At 46.4% G+C, this 20266-nt stretch overlaps 2 protein-coding genes across 2 annotated transcripts; both read right to left on the bottom strand.

Annotated features, from left to right (window-relative positions):
- Positions 1-973: 973 nt before the first annotated feature.
- LOC308511274 (nucleoside diphosphate kinase A 2-like) lies at positions 974-1554 on the bottom strand. The gene has a single exon (XM_081081293.1). The coding sequence runs from the start codon at positions 1524-1526 to the stop codon at positions 1068-1070; it is 459 nt and encodes a 152-aa protein (XP_080937419.1). The 5' UTR covers positions 1527-1554; the 3' UTR covers positions 974-1067.
- A 6182-nt stretch (positions 1555-7736) lies between these two features.
- On the bottom strand, positions 7737-9273 carry SOWAHD (sosondowah ankyrin repeat domain family member D; the record flags this gene model as incomplete). The annotated part of the gene is made up of 1 exon (XM_081081291.1): positions 7737-9273. The coding sequence occupies one exon, from the start codon at positions 9271-9273 to the stop codon at positions 8305-8307; it is 969 nt and encodes a 322-aa protein (XP_080937417.1). The 3' UTR covers positions 7737-8304.
- Positions 9274-20266: the final 10993 nt, after the last annotated feature.

Raw genomic sequence — 20266 nt, 5'->3', positions numbered from 1 at the left:
AACCAAGGTACATGCCCTTGACCGGAATTGAACCTGGGACCTTTCAGTCTGCAGGCTGACGCTCTATCCACTGAGCCAAACCGGTTTCGGCATAAAGTGCCATTCTTATCAGATCATATCAAGGGTACATATGATCAACATGATTTGATATTGGCCTGTTCACCTGGCTCTAGTAGTGTTGGTCAGGTTTCTCCACTGTAAGGTTACTCATTCTTCTCCCTTCCCAACTGTACTCTTTGGAGGGAAGTTACAATGTGTAACTCTCTTAAAAAAACACACACATTGATTTTTTTAAAAAATATATTTTATTGATTTTTTACAGAGAGGAAGGGAGAGAGATAGTCAGAAACATCGATGGGAGAGAAACATCGATCAGCTGCCTCCTGCACATCTCCCACTGGGGATGTGCCCGCAACCCAGGTACATGCCCCTGACCGAAATCGAACCTGGGACCTTTCAGTCCGCAGGCCGACGCTCTATCCACTGAGCCAAACCAGTTTCGGCAACACACATTGAATTTATTGGGTGACATTGGTTAATAAAATTATATAGGTTTCAAGTATACAATTCTAGAATTCATCATCTGTATATTGTATGTTCACCACCCCAAGCCATGTAGCTCTCTTTAAGGAGTGGGGAGTTACACTCCCCACTTTAACAGAGGAGTATCTCCATAAATTATTTGGAATTTTTCTGCTTGGGAGATTTGACTCTGTTTCTCTATTTATTTGTTTGTGTATTCTATCATTTCTTTAGATCAAAATGGACTTATGGATATTTATTTTATACTTTCTGTTATAATTTATTACTTCTCTAGCCCTAGAACTAGCCATTTCTCCAAGGAGCCAAGGAATCTTGTTTCCCTTTTTTTTTTTTTTTTTTTTAGGGTGAAACATTTTAATCTGACGGTAGCATATAGCACTGTACAGGGAACACTCACAGCTCCAAGAGTGTCCCTCCAGATTAGAAGGAAGTTCTCAGAGATAAGTAGATCAGCTACAGTCTGGTTCCCTGCCGTGGGAGGGAGAGGAAATGGAGTGGGGAAAGCACTGTGGGCAGCTTTCACGTCACTTGTAGATCCAGTTCTGAGCACAGCTCTTGTAACCTACCAGTTCCTCGGGCCGAAACCACAAGCCAATCTCCTTCTCTGCACTTTCCACGGAGTCACTGCCATGGATAATGTTCCTTCCAACTTGGATACGAAAGTCCCCTCGGATGGTCCCAGGTTTGGAGTCTGCTGGGTTGGTCTCCCCAAGCATCACTCGGCCTATCTTCACAACATTCAGCCCCTCCCAGACCATGGCAACCACTGGCCTTGAGTGTATGTATTTCACCAGGCCCCTAAAGAATGGGCGGTCCTTCAGGTCGATGTAGTGTTCCTTGAGAAGGTCTTCCGAAGCCTGCATGAATTTCATAGCAACAAGGCGGAATCCCTTCTGCTCAAAACTCTTGATGATCCCTCCCACAAGCTGGCGCTGGACCCTATCAGGCTTGATGGCAATGAAGGTGCGCTCACTGTTGGCCATGGTCCCTTCCAGCTGTTGGAGCTCCTACTCCACCTCCGTTCCTCCACCTATCTTGTTTCCTTTTATTGAGGAATGTTATTAGGTGTGTTCCATCTGAATAAACTTTAATCTGATCACAAACTTATCATCCTGGAATAATATGGTTGCTTTTTTTTTCATGGATTTTTAAAAAATATATATTTTATTGATTTTTTACAGAGAGGAAGGGAGAGGGATAGAGAGTTAGAAATATCGATGAGAGAGAAACATTGATCAGCTGTCTCCTGCACACCTCCTACTCAGGATGTGCCCACAACCAAGGTACATGCCCTTCACTGGAATCAAACCCAGGACCCTTCAGTCCATAGGTCAACACTCTATCCACCGAGCCAAACTAGTTAGGGCAGTGGTTCTCAACCTTCCTAATGCCACGACCCTTTAATACAGTTCCTCATGTTGTGGTGACCCCCAACCATAAAATTATTTTCGTTGCTACTTCATAACTGTAATGTTGCTACTGTTATGAATCGTAATGTAAATATCTGATAGGCAGGATGTATTTTCATTGTTACAAATTGAACATAATTAAAGCATAGTGATTAATCACAAAACAATATGTAATTATATATGTGTTTTCCGATGGTCTTAGGCGACCCCTGTGAAAGGGTCGTTCGACCCCCAAAGGGGTCACGACCCACAGGTTGAGAACCGCTGGGTTAGAGCAACATGGTTGCTTTTTGTATGAGTCAGGGTTCAATCAGAGAGGCAGGGTCAGCAGAAATATATATATTAAGTGATTTATTGCAAGGAATTGGCTTCTGCAATGATGAGGCCAGACTAGGCAGATTGGGAATTAATAGTGCAGGCTTTCAGGAAGGGCGTACTGGTCCTCACAGGTGTGGGTGGTCCCCAAGTGGGACTGTAGCCTAGCCAAGTGACATAGCTCTTTGTTTCTGTGCTTTTGAGGTAAAATCTATGATTCTATTTTCAATCAATACCTATTAATTGAACACCTTCCATCTACCAGGAACTAAGGATACTGTGGTGAATAAGACAGACTTGGTCCCTGTCCTTATGGAAGTTAAGTCTAGTGGGGGCAGGGGAGATATTAATCTAATAACTGCTTGAATAATTTCAAGTGTGTTAAAGACTGAAGAGCAGATCAGGTGTGGTGCTAACCTTGCCTGAGAGGAGGGAAGACTTCCCTAAGGAGGTGACATTTAAACTGACATCTGAAGGATAAGGGGGAATGAACCAGGTGGGAGAGGGTGGGGGAGGCAAGGAATAGAGGGAAGAGTGTTTCTGGAGAGGGAACAGCATGTAGGAATCCCAGAGTTCAGAAGAACATGGCTCTTTTTAGGAACAGCAAGAAGGACTGACTGTGTGGATGGAGTAGAGTGAGGAAGGATGAATAGAGAAGGGATGAAATGACTTAGGGAGAGAATATAGAGTGAAGAGAAAAGTTTCTGGACTTCAGCTTGATAAACACCAGTAATTAGAGCTATAGGAGGCCATGGAAGACTAGAGAAGAGGGTTTCAAGGAGGAAGAAGTAACCAACATTGACTAGTGGGGCCAAGAAGTGAACTAAGATAAGGACTTGCATTTGGCAGATGGAAGTTCATCATAGGCAACCTTTGAGGAAGCAATTGCACTGGGATGATGGAGGCAAAAACCAGAATGCATAGAGTTGAGAAGCGATTAAGAGGTGAGGACGCCCTGACCAGTTTGGCTCAGTGGGTAGAGCATCTGCCTATGGACTGAAGAGTCCCAGGTTCGAATCTGGTCAAGGGCATGTACCTTGGTTGCGGGCACATCCCCAGTAGGGGGTGTTCAGGAGGCAGCTGATCGATATTTCTCTCCCATCGATGTTTCTAACTCTCTATCTCTCTCCCTGCGGACTGAAGGGTCCTGGGTTCGATTCCGGCCAAGGGCACATGCCCGGGTTGCTGGCTCGATCCCCAGTCGGGGCCATGCAGGAGGCAGCCGGTCAATGATTCTCTCTCATCATTGATGTTTCTATCTCTCTCTCCCTCTTCCTTCCTCTCTGAAATCAATAAAGAAATATATTTTTTAAAAAAGAAGCAACCAATGAATGCATAAATAAGTAGAAGAATAAGTCAATGTTTCTCTTTCCCTAAAATCAATCAATAAAAAAGGAATTAGAAAAAAAGAGGTGAGTAAAGAGGGGAGGAGACCTCTTTGAGAGGCTTGGCTGTGAAGAGAAGAGAGTCAAAAGATTAAGCCAGAAGGCTGGGGGGAAACTTGAGCCTGTTTATCATCCAAAGAGCCTCAATAAATATTAGTCACTCAATAAATGTTACTGCACTGAACTAAATTGAGGGTGAGCTTGAAGATACAGGAAAGGGATTGAGGGAATAAAGCCCTTGGAGGAGATGGGTTGACAGCATGAGTTACATCTTGAAAGTAGACAGGCATGCTCCTTCATTAAAATAAACGGAAATAGAAGACATGGAGGCTGAGTGTGGAATGTAGGGTATGTTGGCTGGAATGGGAGGAAGGCATTTTCACAGATTATAGGGTCAGGAGATAACGGACTTGTATACTTTTATTCTCTTCAGAGGATTTCAGGTTTAGCTCTGACTCCAGTTTATTATTTTTTAAAAAAAATACATTTTTATTGATTCCAGAGAGGAAGGGAGAGGGAGAGAGAGACACATTGATGAGAGAGAATCATTAATCGGCTGCCTCCTGCATGTCCCCTGTTAAGGATCAAGCCTGCAACCTGGGCATGTGCCTTTGGCCAGAATCAAACCTGGGACCCTTTAGTCCACAGGCTGATGCTCTATCCACTGAGCCAAACCAGCTAGGGCCCAGTTTATGATTTTATCTGGAAACAATATCTAACCTATTTATTATTTGATGGGCACTTATTAAGTTGCTGCTGTTACTTCTATGGGCCTAGAACAAGGTGAGGCAGCTTGTTACAATTGTGCCTCAAGTAAAAGAATGTAGGTTGTGAAGAACATCAGCAGAGGAACCAACATCTCCTTTGAGGAAAAGCCACTCAACCGGCACAGGGAGGAAATAACTTGCAAGCAATGCGGACACATTTTAGAGGTGGGATACAGGTAACCACAAGATCCTTCCTGGACTAGGCTAGCAGGTAAAATAGTTTCACCACAAAAGCCTGCTGTGCACCTTTAAATTCTGCCAAACAATAGCTGTTGTTTCCTATTTCTGTGTGTCCTGCAGGTACTAGACCTTGCAATTATCTCCAATCCTCAGAGCAAACCTCAAGGGAGATTGTATTGTTCCCATTTTGCTGATAAGAAAATTGCAACTGAGAGAGACAAGTGATTTGCTCAAAGCCGCTAGTTAGCAGTCAGGATGGAACCCAGGTTAGGCTGAGAGCTTTTACCTACACCAGTGGTTTTGAATTTTGCTCCAGGGACCCCCCTATGTTACTGTCTAAGACAGAGGCAGGGGGTGGGGAGCTCAGCAACCTAGTCTCAATTTGTCAGTTTTACACCTGGGGCTTCGAAATAAGATTTATTAGATCAAAGTCTATTGAGAAGAAAGAGAAATTTGAAAGCCACTGACCTCTATGGGGGTCTTTGAACTTCTCTGCTGAAGCATGACTTTACTTGAAGGTTTTCTCCAGAAACACTGCTTGTGTGATTCATTTTCCCCATCATCTAGCACATCCATCCTCAACATGACTGGCAGAGTGATTTTGGTAAAACCTCATGTTTCTCCTCTGCTTGGAAACCTTCCATGGCTCCCAGGTACCTTAAGTGAAAACCAATGTTCTTCTTTTAGTATGACCTATGAGACCCTCACGATCTGGAACCCCACCCACTTCTCCAGCTTTTCCATTAATTACTCCCTAGCTCCCACCTTCCTGCCAAACAGGCTGACCTACATTTCCTGGTACTTGGTGTACCGGCCCTTACACACTCCACTGGCTCTGCCAGGAGGCCCCTCCCCCTTCACTGACCATCTCCCACTCACCCATGCCTCAGATCAGGAATTACCTTCTTCCCTGAAAGCCTTTCCAGCACCTTGCAGCCTGGGCCAAGGCCCTGCCCTCTGAGCAGCACCCTTCCCCCCATGTTTACACCTCACAGCCCTACTTCCCGTCTCCTTTTTCCTCTGCAAGCCCCACTAGAATGCAGATTCGCATCATCTGCTCAACTCCATTTTGCTTCCCAGGAAAGAAGTTTCTCAGGGAATTTATTCTTTCTCTTAGGGTAAGCATACCAGTCTTGCCTCGAAAAGCATACCAGAAATGCCAATGGCTTGATGTTAGGCATGGAGAGTTTTCAGAATGGGAGTACGTCCCCTGCAGCCAAACCTCAATTTTACATGGAGGAGGTAGGCTAGGCAATATCACATGATGAGAAAAGTCTGTGGGGAAAAATAGCTGACGACAGGAAAAACTATAGAAACCCGCTTTCAAATCTTCTAGCTGACTTGGTTTTCATTTTGGAAAGAGCAAGGCGGATGCTGATCTCAGGTCCCCAAATCTGCTAATAGTTAAGACGTTTAGATTCAAACTTAGCCTATGGGGAGGAGACTACTGATATAAGTGTCCTTTGAATGTTGGGCAAAGGCACATGCTAATCTTCCCTCCAAGCCAGGAACCGGCAGACTCAGCCATGTGGCAGGAAGGCTCTGCCCTGGCAGCCTTCACCAAGCCCAACCCACCTTGGCAGTTGTCAAGGGGGAGGTGGTGGAACAGAAACTAGAGTCTTGCATCAGTTAGCCAATTTGTATCTATAAAATGGGCACAAAAGCCCTAGCCGGCTTGGCTCAGTGGATAGAGCCTTAGCCTGCGGACTGAAGGGTCCCAGGTTCGATTCTGGCCCGGGGCACATGCCTGGGTTGCCAGCTTGATCCCCAGTGGGGGGCGTGCAGGAGGCAGCCAATCAATGATCCTCTCTCATCATTGATGTTTCCATCTCTCTCCCTTCCTCTCTGAATAAATAAAGAAATATATTTTAAAAAAATAAAGTATGCTTTAAAAAAATGGGCACAACAGATGCAGGGGAGTTCAGATGCAGGGGAGTTATGCCAGCTGCTGATGCCAAATGCCAGAAGCCAGGAATAAATATGTTTAAGGTGCCATTCCTAGAGACCTGGGACAGGCTGAAAACACCAATAGGAAGGGTTTGGATCATTTCATGGATGAGAAGAATCTAATGGGTTTTTTAAGGGAAGGTGGGATTGTCTGGGGGCACAGAGTGGGTAGTAAAAAAGGGCAAATAGGCCCACTAGGCAGGCAGAGATGGAAATCTGAATGAATGGGCACAGGGTGGTTTCTGTATTCTGTAGCGACTCAATTTCTCCCTCGTGTTTAAGGACTGAGATGGGAGGGCTTCGGACACACCAGTCCATTGCAAGGGCTACAGGAACGCAGCACTATTTTTTAAAATATTCTCTAAGGCAGCATGTACATTTAGAAGCTTTTTTCTTTTGCCACCCTTCTTCCCCCTATACACAACTCTAGCCTCCAACTGCTTTCCCCTTCTCTCAGTTTGTCTGGGAACAATTTTTCAAACTACAGCTTATATATTAAGTGTAATTTAAAAAAAGCAAATGATGCCCTAGCAGCTAGGGCCTAGCCAGTTTGGCTCAGTGGATAGAGCGTTGGCCAAAGGGTCCCACATTTGATTCCAGTCAAGGGCACGTATTTGGTTGCAGGCTCTTCCCTGGCCTCAGCCCTGGTTGGGGCTCGTGCAGGAGGCAACCAATTGATGTGTTTCTCTCACCGATATTTCTGTCTTTCCCTCTCTTCCACTTTCCCTAAAAATCAATGGAAACGTATCTTCAGGTGAGGAGTAAAAAAAAAAAAAAAAAAAAGCAAATGATGATGATTAAAGTCCTATCTCAGAAAAAAGTGCCAGTGGGTGTGTCTCACTGGAGGCCAGAAGTCCAGGTAAATGACATGACTCACCACAAATTATCAGAAATGTACGTCTGGAGGCTTTCTCCTTTTACTACCCTTCTTTTCCCTACACACAACTCTAGGAGGAGACTGTGCTGGAGCCCAAACCTAGATGCTCAAGAGCCCAATAGACTCAGAGTCAAGGTGAAAGCAGCTCCCTCAGTGCACAGTTCAGCCATTTGCTCTGAGAATAGGCCCAGAGCCTGCCCTGGATCACTAGCTCCTGGCCATGGGTGGGTGACCTCTTCCCTGCAAATCTAGGAAGCTTCCCCCACCTCAGTGGTTAATGAAAAAAAAAATCAAAGGACAGCTTTGTCATGTGAAAGGAAAACAATTCCACTTTAATATGCTTAAGAAGTCATCCGCGATACATTTGAAAAAGTACCAGTAAGGTCTGGTTGTCTCAGGAACAGGGAGCCAGGGGCTGACTCTGGCAGCACAAAGTGACCCCTTAGTAGCCAAGTCAAGCCTGCAGTTAGGCGCTCACTCTGCATCAGTGGTTTACAGTCTTAACTCATTCTTCTAGCAATAAACCAAAACTTCTGCCAGATCAGAAATGGCTACTGGAAGCTTAACTTTCCCTCTCCCAAGCAGGACCGCGATCCTGCCCCTAACTCCAGCTCCTTTTGGGACTGGGCTCCAGGACAGCTTGGTCTTTGCTCTCTCTTTGTGGGGTGGGGGGAGGGGTGTGAGAAGACGCCTGGTCTCCATGTCTCCTGGCCAGTGACTGCAGGAGATTTGTGACAGGTACCTGAGACAGACCGGATGTGGTCTGCTCATTGCAGGCCAGCGCACTCGGCCGCATACCCCCTTCAGTGGAATCTGGGACAAGGGCGGACCGAGGCCTCGCCACAGTGGCGCGTCCTTCTGCACTCTCCTCTACGTCGCCCTCAACGGTCCTGGAAGAAGGGGAACAACTGGCGAAAAAAACCTTGAATTTGCGCCATCCGGCTGCCTGCTGAGTCCTTCTCCTTGCTGAGCAACGTCACCTCTCTCATCGGTGTCTCCGCGGCCGTCGCGCCCAGTGAGTTCAGAGTCCTTCGCAGCGTCCACCCGGTGGCGGTGGTGGCGCCGCCGCTGCTGTTGTTGTTGGCGTTGTCCCGCTCACTGTCGCTCGCCTTCTCCCAGTCCTCAGCCCCCGACAGCTCCCGCAGGCTCCAGGGCGCGTCGGGCCGCAGGTAGTAACAGGGCCGGTGGCCGCTGTGGTCACGGCGCGTGGGGTCAGCTCCCAAGGCGCCCACCAGCACCTTGATGACCAGGTAGTGGCCCTGCAGAGCCGCCAGGTGAAGGGGCGTGAGGCCGCCGCTCCCCGGGACGCTCACGTCGAGCTGCAGCCCCCGGCGCTGGGCGAATTCGTGCACCAAGATGAGCTCCTCGTGGCGCCCGTGCTTGGCCAGCCAGTGCAGCACCGTGTAGCCGGTGATCGGGTCGCCCCGTAGGAGCAGCCCCGGCTCGGCTTCCAGCAGCTCCTGCAGCGCCTCAAAGCGGCCCTCGGCGGCCGCCAGTATCCACGCGTGCTCCCGGGGCTCCAGGCACAGCCTGCCGCTGCCCGCTCCGTTCGACCCGCCCGGGGACTGCTCCTCCGTGCGCCCCTCGGACTGCCACCCGGCGGGAGCTGCCCCCTGCAGCCCCAACAGCTCCCGCAGCATTCCCCGCCGGCGCCCCGAGCCCGCTCCGGAGTGCGTCAGCGAGCCATGCAAGGAGGCCTGCCGGGAGGCGGTGGCTGTGCCCTGGTACCTGCCGAGGCTGACGGCGTCCACTCTCGAGGGGCGGGGCTGCGGGGAGCTCCGCAGGCTGTGCGAGCTCCATGGCGGGGAGGCTCTGGGCGCCGGCGTCGCGGCTTGTCCGGGCTCGGCCATGGTCCTGCAGCTCCGCCGCCGCGCTCCGCGTTTCTAGCGTTCGCAGCCCTTCCCGGGCCCCACTAGGAGAGGAACTGGCGCTGGGGAAGGAAGCGGCTTGAGCAATTGGGCTCCGAGGGAAGAAGGGAGGGAGCAAATGAAGGGAGGGGAGAGAGGGAGAGAGGGCGAGAACGAATGAGCCGAGGGAGTGCCCCCGCGCTGGCGTGGGAGTGTGGAGGGGTCGCCCGGTGCAATGGGTACCGCCGCCACCTCCGCCTCCAGATTGCGGGCGGCCCCGCCCCAAATGGCCAGGTGAGCTGGGAGGCCCCGCCTACCGGCCCGCGGGGGGCGGGGGGGAGGGTTGCCAGCGGCCCCCAAAGTCGCCCCGAGCAGCCCAACTGCCCCAGCAGTCGTTCTCCGCATCCCAGCAGCTGCTGAGAGGAAGAGGTTCGAGGGCGCCCTCTCCCCGGAGGGCTGAGCTCGGCTGCCAGCCAAGGGTCCTGGGTGCTCGCTCCCCGCCCCCTTCCTTGGACCGTCCTTCTTATCTCCTCAAGAGTCTCCCTGTACTTTGTCCCCTAGCCGCCTTTGTCCCGAACCTAGTATTCACGGAGGCTGCCGGGCTACCCCATGTGACCCGGATTTGCCTGCTCTGCCCTTTGTGCTGCCGACCCTTCCCGCAGCGCCCAGAACTACGCGGGATTCCTGCAGAAACCCAAGACCAGGACCCAGGTAGACACTGGAAAAGGGGTATTCCACTGTCCCACCCACCCCGAGTCCGTGCTCCACCCTCAGAGGCTAGGGAAACGCCCTGCCCTCTTCAGAGATGTGTCCTGCTCTCTCCCTCAGGGACCTGCTGATTTCTGTGAATTCAGAGCTTAGGGGCTTTTTAAAAGAGGATGATATTTTACCTTTGAACTCCTAACATTGGCCTCCTCTTTGCTCTTTCCTTCCCTCAATAAATGGTAGCTCTTGCCTCCTGTGCCCCCACCCCATGTTATTAAGGAGTTCAGTCAGTGAGCAATTGGGAGCCATAGAAGGTTCTTGAGCCAGAGAGGAACACAGCTATGATTAAGGTGGTATTTAGGAAAATGATTATGGGAGAAGCAGAGGCAGGAAGTCAGGAGGCTGGTCCAATAGTGTAGGCCAAGAGGGGATGGAGGCTCACACCACTGGGCCTGACAGTGATGGAAAGTATCAGAGGCTTTTCCTCCTTGGCCCTCAAATATTGGGAATCAGTCCTAAATATTTTGAGCTTTCCTTCATGACAGCTTATGCATTTGTAACCCTTAAAAAAAAAAATCCTCACCCAAGGATATTTTTCCATGGATTTTTAGAGAGAGTGGAAGAGAGAGGGAAAGACAGAGAGAAATATCCATGTGAGAGAAACACATTGGGGAGGAGCCTGCAACCCAGGTACATGCCCTTGACCAGAATTTAACCCTGGACCTTTCAGTCCGCAGGCCGATGCTCTATCCACTGAGCCAAACTAGCTGGGGCTGTAACCCATTTTTGAACATTTACTATGTGTCAGACACTGTGCTAGGTGTAAAACTTTTAGTCTTCTCAATGGCCTCAAGAGCTAAGCATCATTATTATCCTCAGTTTGCAGGGAGGTTAGGCCACTTGCCCAAGGTCACCCAGCAGGAAGTGGCAGAACAGGTCTGTGTGACACCATAGCCTTTGTTCTAGTGCAGATCTACCCGTGTCCAAGCCAGGCTTATTGGCTACAAATCACTCCCACAAGCACCAAGTTTCAGCCAAACGGATGGACTTGTCCTAGCCTGAGTACATCTTGAACTTGCCCTCCTCTAGAATGTCCTCTCTCACAGCTTCTGAATAGTGAAGTTCTTCTCCCTGTCCTTCAAGGATGGCCTCAGTTTCCACCTCTCCAGTGAGCGGCCTCTGATTACCCCGGCCCAGAGTGATCACTCTCCCTCCCTCAGTCCTCTGTTTGTATTACTGCCGTGGCATCTGGCACAGACTGCCTTATGTTGTATTTCTCTCCCCTTGTTCTCACATGCCAATTAAATTCTAAACTCTTTGTCCTTGGACAGGAAGCTCAGTTGGTTAGAGCGTCATCCCTATGCGCCAAGGTTGCGGGTTTGATCCCCAGTCAGGGCACATACAAGAATCAACCAATGAATGCATAAATAAGTGGAACAACAAATCTCTCTCTCTCTCTCTCTCTCTCTCTCTCTCTCTCTCTCTCTCTCTCTCTCTCTCTCCTCTATAAAATAAATTAAAAATACTAAAAAAGAAATCTTAAAAGAAAAATACTTCTAAATTCTTTGATGGCTATGTCTTACTATCCTTGTGCACCTAGTAGGTGTGTGAGAAATATGTTACCTTCTTCTAGTTTGGCAACCTGGGAAAATGTGATTGTGTGTATATGTGGTGGGGGCATTGTGTGTGTGTGTTGGTAGGGTGCATCAGCAGCCAGAACCTTGATGCCCACTCCCACATTCCTGCCTTGGATTGAATCTGCAGGACACTGAAAGCAACTCATAGATTTGGTCAATTCATTAAAAAAAGTAATAATGATCCGTGGTTCATTCACTGAACCGACTAGCCAAAGCCACCTCCTTGGCCTTTGCTGACTCCTCAGAGACCAGGCCCAGGCCCAGGCCCAAAGCGGGACCCAGCTTTCAGGGTTTCATTTTCAAAATGCACCCTGACTGACAAGCAGTTACTTCCGTTGCTCTGGAAACTCCCCTCCACAACCCCAAATCTGTAAACACCAAACCACACACATACACACACACTTCCAGAATATGCAAACAGCTGCAGCAATATTTTTTTTAATCAAAATGCCAGCATGGAGAATGCAGGATGGAAGAATGCTTGGACTTAATTTTCCTCACCACTAAGCAGGCATTTCCCTTTGCTATCAGGACTAATAATATCTCTGGTTCAAAGACTGCAAAGGCAGTTGTCTGACCAGTACCACAGACCCATGACGCACGTGCCCTTGCTTAACTCTTTTGCCAGAGACCAAAGCCACAGTGCCTCCCTAGCAACTCATTTCATTTTTTCTTAGCGAGTGCTTCCTACCCTAGGCCACCAGCTGTATTGCATACAGGATTCCTCAGAGTCCCAGGGCCCATCTCTATTTCAGTAGTGAGGGTCTCTGGAATTTGACACCTAGGAGTGGGGTAGAGGGAGCAGAGAGCAGAAGGGAAAGTACCAACCCTCCTAAAACGAAGATGCCAGTCATCTGAGGTGGCTGCTCCCCGCTAAGGGAGTGGGGCAAAAATCCCTGGAGCCCTGGAAAATAGCCTCCCCAAAAGTTAGATGTAGGGTATTTGCATTTGAAATGGTGGTACCTGATGTCTCCTCCAAATAGCAGCCTCTTTAATGTATTTACAGGTTTGATTACAGACTCTGGACTATTTGAACTAGAAGAGATATTTTTTTGCTTTTAATTTATTACTTTGTAGAATTTTATAAACTTTAAAAAATATATATATATTTTTTTTTACAGAGAGGAAGGGAGGGAGATAGAGAGTTAGAAACATCAATGAGAGAGAGACATTGATCAGCTGCCTCCTGCACATCTCCCACTGGGGATATGCCCGCAACCAAGGTACATGTCCTTGACTGGAATCAAACCTGGGACCCTTCAGTCTGCAGGCCGACGCTCTATCCACTGAGCCAAACCAGTTAGGGCAATTTTTTTTTTTATTGATTTCAGAGAGGAAGGGAGAGGGAAAGAGATAGAAATATTAATGATGAGAGAGAATCATTGATTGGCTGCCTCCTGCATGCCCCCTACTGGGAGTTGAGCTTGCCACCCAGGCCTATGCCCTGACTGGCAAGGGAACCATGAACTCCTGGTTCATAGGTCAACACTCAACCACTGAGCCACACCGGCCAGGCAGCTCTTAATTTATTGATTTAAGAGAGAGAGAGAGAGAGAGAGAGAGAGAATATCAATTTTTTATTTATGCATTCATTGGTTGCTTCTTGTACGTGCCCTGACCGGGTATTGAACCTGTAACCTTGGCGTATCTGGATGACGCTCTAACTAACTGAACTATCTGGCCAAGGCTTAGGAGAGATCTTAATGCTTCGTTGATCATTTCTTCACTTTTCAGATGAGGTTTAAGTAACTGTCAGAGAGGATGGCAGGGGGCAGAGGAACTTAAAGCTGAAGTCTTGGGTGTATATTGAAAATCAATCTTGAAGAGGGAGCGGCTCAGAAATCTTATTGGAAGCCAGTGGGGAATCATAATTACCCTGCAAAAAATTATTTTACAGGCAGCTTTTCAGGAACATGCTCCTGGGGGGGGGGGAATGTGTGCCAAAAGGCACATGTGCCTTTGGCTCTCAGTGGAATTTGCCAGTGGGGCTTATGTATCTAGAAAAATCCAGGGATTCTAACAGGCAAGGGGGGAATATGGGAAGGAAAGTCCCCCAGGCGTCCATAAGGCTCGCTGATGGAGGGAACAGGGAACATTCTTGAGGTTCCAGATATAAAATAGAAATTTTCCTTCTTCCAAAGACCTGTGCTGATAGCATGACATGATTCTCAATGAGAGAACTCCTATCCCACTGAGCAACAGTGTGTGGCTGTGAGAGTGTGTAGATATGTGTGCGAGAGTGTACGTTTGAGTGTAAACTGCCAGACGTCACTGTCCCTGTTTATCATTTTCTCCTTTCCAAGTGCCAGGGCTTTACATGAGAAGACCCCTGTGAAAGGTTTACCATTTTGAATACCTTTCATATTTAGTAAATACTTAAAAAATTATTTCCTGCCCTAACCGGTTTGGCTCAGTGGATAGAGCATCGGCCTGCAGACTGAAGGGTCCCAGGTTTGATTCCAGTCAAGGACATGTACCTTGGTTTTGAGCACATCCCCAGTGGGGGGTATGCAGGAGGCAGCTGATCGATGTTTTTAACTCTCTATCCCTTCCCCTTCCTCTCTGTAAAAAATCAATAAAAATATATGAAAAAAAGACAGACATTAACAATAATTCTTTCCTAATACTTTGAAATTACCTTTTCTCCTAACCAAAGGTGGCTTTGGTTAGTCCTTCAGTAAAGTGTGATGTGCTTTTTAGAAAGAAAAAAAATCATGATCTTACTTCGGGAACTGGATAAGCTTGGAATAACAGTAGTGGCAGGACCCAGTAGACATCTATGAACTATGAGACTAAGGTTTCTCAAAATGACTAAGGAGAAAGGGGTGAACAGGAAGCAGAAAGAAATCATCAGGCCTGAGCGCAAGCAGGAAACCTGCCAAAGACTCGGGATGCAATGGCTTAACTGGAGTCCAAGTGTCAAGCATTGGCCCTGAAGTGTGGTGAGAAAAAAATTTTCCATTACACATTTTATTGATACTGTGATGAAAGGAATGTCTCCTCCTGGAAAAGACCTAAAGTATTACCATGTGGAGACACACGAGGGCGCTCTAACCAACTAGAGATTGAGAAGATCAGAAAGTTCGCACAGATTTCAAGGTGGGAGGAAAGCCACTGCAGACCTTTTGTTGATATGAATTCAGGTTTTTAACCAGGATTGGGATGCTCACCCTTGGCCCTTAAGTTGATGCAAGAAAGGAGGTTCTAACTAGCATCAGGGGCTTTGGTGTGACAATCTGGAGAGAGAAGGAGGATGGTGAGCAAAACGTGTTTCCTTACTTTAGTCAAGAGGAATTGGAGGTTGGGAATAACAATTCCTTATGGTTTTCAAAGTGTATTATTAACTAATTAACTAACTAACTAATTAATTAAATCTTCACTCGATATTTTTCCATTGAATTTTAGAGAGTGGAAGGGAGGCGGAGAGACACACAGAGAGAAACATCAATGCGAGAGAGACACATAGATTGGTTGCCTCCCACATGCACTCAGACTGGGGCTGGGGATTGAGCCTGCAACTGAGGTACGTGCCCTGGACCAGAATCATCGAACTCAGGACGTTTCAGTCTGCGGACGTTTCACTCCTATGTTCTATCTACTGAGCCAAGCCAACTAGGGCAAATTCTTTTTATATTTTTAAATTATCTCTTTGATCCAGGTAGCAAGCCTGTGAGGTAAGTGGAAAAGACAATATTTATGTAGAATTCACACACAAAGCTGAGAGAGGTTAAGGGACTTGACCAGAGTCACACAGCTCAAAAGTGGTAGAGCAGAGGGTGTGCCCATGCCTCTATGTCATGCTGCCTTACTCATTTGGATACGGTGGGCAGAGACAACACCCTGCAGTAAGTGCATGGTGCCCTTGGTGCCTTCTGCCTTTCATTTCTGACATCCAGACACCCTGTGTCCCAAGTCGCCCAATGTCCAGAAGAGGCAAACCCATTAGAGACAGAAAGTAGGTTAGTGGTTGCCTAGGCTGGGGGGTGGGGTGGAGGAGGGAAAGGGCTAAAGGCAGTGACTACTAATGGGTACAGGTTTCTTTGGGGGTGTGAAAGTGTATCTTTTAGTTTGAAACTCTTTTAAGGACTTTGCTGCAAAATAACCAGTGTCCAACTGCAGGAGGCCGCCCATTGTCTTCACTAGCAGAGAAGTGCAAACAGGGATCCGGGAACGCTGGTGAACCTTGAACCCATGGCAAGGGCCTGAGTTATGCACCGATTGTCTAGTCCTGACAATGGGGGTTCAAGCTATTTCCTGATCAAATAGTCTCAGAGTAAATCCTTCTAATATTTACTGACCTTTAAGATAGTCTGTCTGCTACCGCAATTGCCTGCCTGACTAAGGGCTTTATGTGTATCCAAAGTTGAATAAAAGGCTGGAGAGGCCTGGGCACCGGTGGAAGTCCTTCCCCTTGAGTTGGACTAGCCCACCTGGCCCCCCAATATTTCCAAATTATCTCTTGTCTCGTCTCTTTCATTTGCATGCGGCCCCTCCTCCAGATCCTGAACCCTGAACCACGCGGGAGGTGGGGGAAACACACATACACATACAACCTGTGTGTGGTACCCAAGTGACAAATGGAGTGTCACTCCCTCTTCCAAAATAGAATACTGTCAAGGTTTTACTGTATATCAAAAGTCTAGTTTCTATACCATATTGATGAACCCTATAGCACTTTGCATATATATCAGACTTCGCTATCTTTGCTATAATAGCTTGCCAACTTTCTCAGTAAAATTATCTTGAAATCCATCCCCACCTTTTGAAAAAAAAATGCTGTCAAAGCAGAACTTCATAGTGTATTTCCAGTTTTTTGATAAGACAATTTAAAAAATTAAACCAGCCCTGGCCAGTGTGGCTTGCTTGGTTGAACATCGTCCTGTGCACCCAAGGGTCACCAGTTCAATTCCTGGTGAAGGCACATGTCCAGGTTGTGGGTTGGATTCGATGGGGTGTGTGTGGAAGGCAACCAATCAATCAGTGTTTGTCTCTCTTTCCCTCCCCCTCTCTAAAAATATTAATAATTAAAAAACATCCTCAGGTAAGGATTTAAAAAGATTATAAAATTAAAATTGCCACAAAAAGTAACCACCATCTTAACTACCATCATAGTTCATTAAGCATCCACTTTTAGGATGCTTAGATTTTAAAGATCTTGTTAATCATGATTGCTTCATATTATTATTGACTAATATAAGACAAAGTAAACACATAAAGTGTGTATTATTCACAAAGTGAATGTGAATCATACTTTAGGTTTCTTGATATTTTCTTTTTTGTGTGTGTGGCTTATTTCTTAGCACCAATTTGTTTATTGTTACTTTTACTTTGTAATGGGGCTGACGAAAAGCTCATACTAGCAATGGGAGATTAGTCAGTTCTGCCATTTTCCTATTGCTCACTTGTACTCGTATCCTTCATATTATTTTCATGCAGGCTGTGGTTTATTTGTAGAAATCTTTTCAAGCCACTTTTCCATTTGGGGAGGATTGGTTTAGTTAAAACCAGATGTTATAATCTGTAAATTTGCAACCCAATACAGAAATTGCATAACTTGGAATAGACTAAAAATAAAATGAAAGAGGGTGGGCTCCACTATGAACCCTTCTGTGTTGTGGAATTCCCACTTTGGAGATAACTGGTTAATTGCATTGGGTGCATTTTACAAATGAGACAACTGAGGTAATGACAGGTGAAGAAACTTATTAAAGGATACACAGCAAGTATGTGATGGAGACAGTATTCAAATAGGTCTCTTTGACGCCAATGCCCATGCTCCTTCGATTATGACCAAAAGCTTTTGACTGATTCAAAAACCTACAGTTTCTGGTTTCAGACACCAAAATTATGAAAGATTGCTAAATTTTATTCTTCCAGCTGAGGGCATGTTTCTCTCTGAATGGTCTATGGCAGAATAGGAGTTAGATTAGAGGGAGCATGTGGACATAATTGGACTCTAACTACCAGTCATTGACTTACTATGCGCAAGACAGATACAGAGCTGAGCACTGGATCCTCCCCACAGTCTTATGAGATAGCTTCTGAGTGTTACTTCCATTTCAAAGATGACAAAATGGAGCAGGTGGCCATGCTGGCATTCCAAGTAAAAAAATGGAATGACTTCGAAACCTGGAATACATTGTGTTGCCTGTAGCCCATCTGCTTCATAGACACTATTGTTATAGTTAGCACATAGTAAGAGTTAGCCACATGCCAGGCACTGTGACAACTGCTTTCCATATATTATATCTCATTTAATTCTCATAATAGCCTCACAAGAAAGTTACTAGAGTAGTACCCCCTTATTCGTGGCTTCACCTTCCATGGTTTCAGTTTCTCATGGTTAATCATGGCCCACAATTATTAAATGGAAAATTCCAGAAATAATCAATTCATTTAAAAAAATTGTGCACCATTTTGAGTAGTTTGATGAAAATTTTGCCATCCTACTCTGTTCCACCCAGGAGGTGAATCATCCTTGTTCAGTGTATCCATACTGTATGCACTGTCTGACCCCTAGTCACTTAGTAGCCTTCTTGGTTATCAGATCAGTTATCAGAGAGAGGAAGAGACAGAGAGAGGCACATTTACACAAATTTATTATAGTATACTGTTGCTATAATTGTTTTATTTTGTTAGTTATTGTTTTTTATCTTACTGTGCTTAATTATAAATATGGTTTTTTATTGATTTTTAGAGAGAGAGGAAGGGAGAGGGATAGAGAGAAATATTATTGATCGGCTGCCTCCTGCATGCACCCTACTGGGGATCTAGCCCAAAATCCAGGTATGTGACCTGACTGGGGATCGAACCAGTTACCTCTTGGTTCATGGGTCAATGCGCAACCACTTAGCCACATCGGCCTGGTGCTGTGCTTAATTATAAATTAAACTTTATCATAGGTATGTATGTACAGGGAAAAACATAGCATATATAGGTTTTGGTACTATGTAGAGTTTGAGGCATCCAAGGAAGGTCTTGGAACATATCCCCAGTGAATAAGGGAGGGAAACTACTGTATTAGACATTATCCTCATTTTATAGATGCAGAAACTGAGGCTCAGAGAGGTTAAGTATCTTGTTTAAGGTTACCTGGCTGCTAGCAAGTGGCAGATCTTCCACCAGCCTGGCATCTCTTCCATCATTGCTTTGGGTAGGAAATGGACAGCATCTCAGCAGAGCCAGCCTTTCTTATGGAGTCCACTATCCATGCTGTCAGCATCTCCTCACTGAGCAGATGGAGCCCAGAGAGGCCTTGAATGGTGCCAGCCTGTGGACTGCTGCCAGTCCAACAAGAAAATAAATTGAATGTTTAGAAATGTTCATAGAAAGTTGATATTGCTGCAGCATCCAAGTGTATGAATCATTTTTAAAAATTTTACAAAAGTATGTGTTCATGACAGATTAGAAATTTTAAAAAGATATAACCTTTTCATGAAGATGGCAACAAAAGTGAAGAAGGGAGCCCCTGCTCCTCCTAAAGCTGAAGCCAAAGCAAAGGCTTTGAAGGCAAAGAAAGCAGTGCTGAAAGGCACCCACAGCCACAAAGAAAGATCCGCACGTCACCCACCTTCTGATAGCCCAAGACACTACGGCTTTGAAGGCTGCCCACATATCCTCAGAAGAGTATCCCCAGGAGAAACAAGCTTGACCACTATGCCCTCATCAAATTTCCCCTGATGACCAATCAACCATGAAGAAGATAGAAGACAACCATACATTTGTGTTCATTGTGAGTGTCAAGGCCAACAAGCGCCAGATCAAACAGGCTGTGAAAAAACTCTATGGTATTGGCATGGCCAAGGTCAGCACCCTGATCAGCCCTGATGGGGAAAAGAAGACATATATTTGGCTCCTGACTATGCTCCTCTGGATGTTGCTAACAAAATTGGGATCATCTAAACTCACTCCAGCTGTTTAATTCTAAATATAAGAATTTTACTCTGTGAAAAAAAACCTCTATCATTCACCACAGATAGTTTGAAAAGCACTGGTATAGATAAATCCTGTCTATTATCCATGCCTATGATCTGTCATTTGAGGGCAGGACTGGTCAACTCCAAGCCAGAGGAGCGGTGAGCTGGTTTCCAAAGGATTATGGGAATGACTTGATTCACCCCAAGTTGAACCTGATGCTGAGGGTTTGTAAAAGACAATAAAGGCCTGATCTTCTTCCTCTTGGGAGGTCTTCAAGAATGATACAGTTGGCTTTAAATGATAATGATGGTGGCTTTAAAGATCCAGCATCAGTTTTATTTCAAGGGCTTCCTCCAGGAGCTTTAACCAACAGAGAGCATTCGTTGATATGCTGTCTTGTCTGTCCAGAAATGCCACTGCTGTCCCCAGTTTCAGTAGCATTGCCATCTTTCCAGATACAACTGGACATGCCTTAGTTCACTGCAGTGGGATAGGACAGACAGTGAGGAGTGGGAAGTGGAACTAGATTATAAAGTGAGTTTTAGGGGGCTAAACTAAAGGTACAGACAGGTGACCAGACTCTGGTTTTTCCTTTCCACCTTTTGCCAGCTCTGCTTCCTCCAGGCAGCTCTGCTTGACTCCTCAAAACTTAATCATTTCCTCCTTCACAGAATCCTTGTAGTCTGTAACACCCAACCCAACATTTTATCATATGGTATCCTGAGTAGTTCTCAGAT

The sequence above is a fragment of the Myotis nattereri genome (assembly GCF_964212035.1).
Source record: "Myotis nattereri genome assembly, chromosome: X".
NCBI classification, from domain to species: Eukaryota; Metazoa; Chordata; class Mammalia; order Chiroptera; family Vespertilionidae; genus Myotis; species Myotis nattereri.
This window is presented reverse-complemented; position numbering and strand designations above follow the sequence as displayed.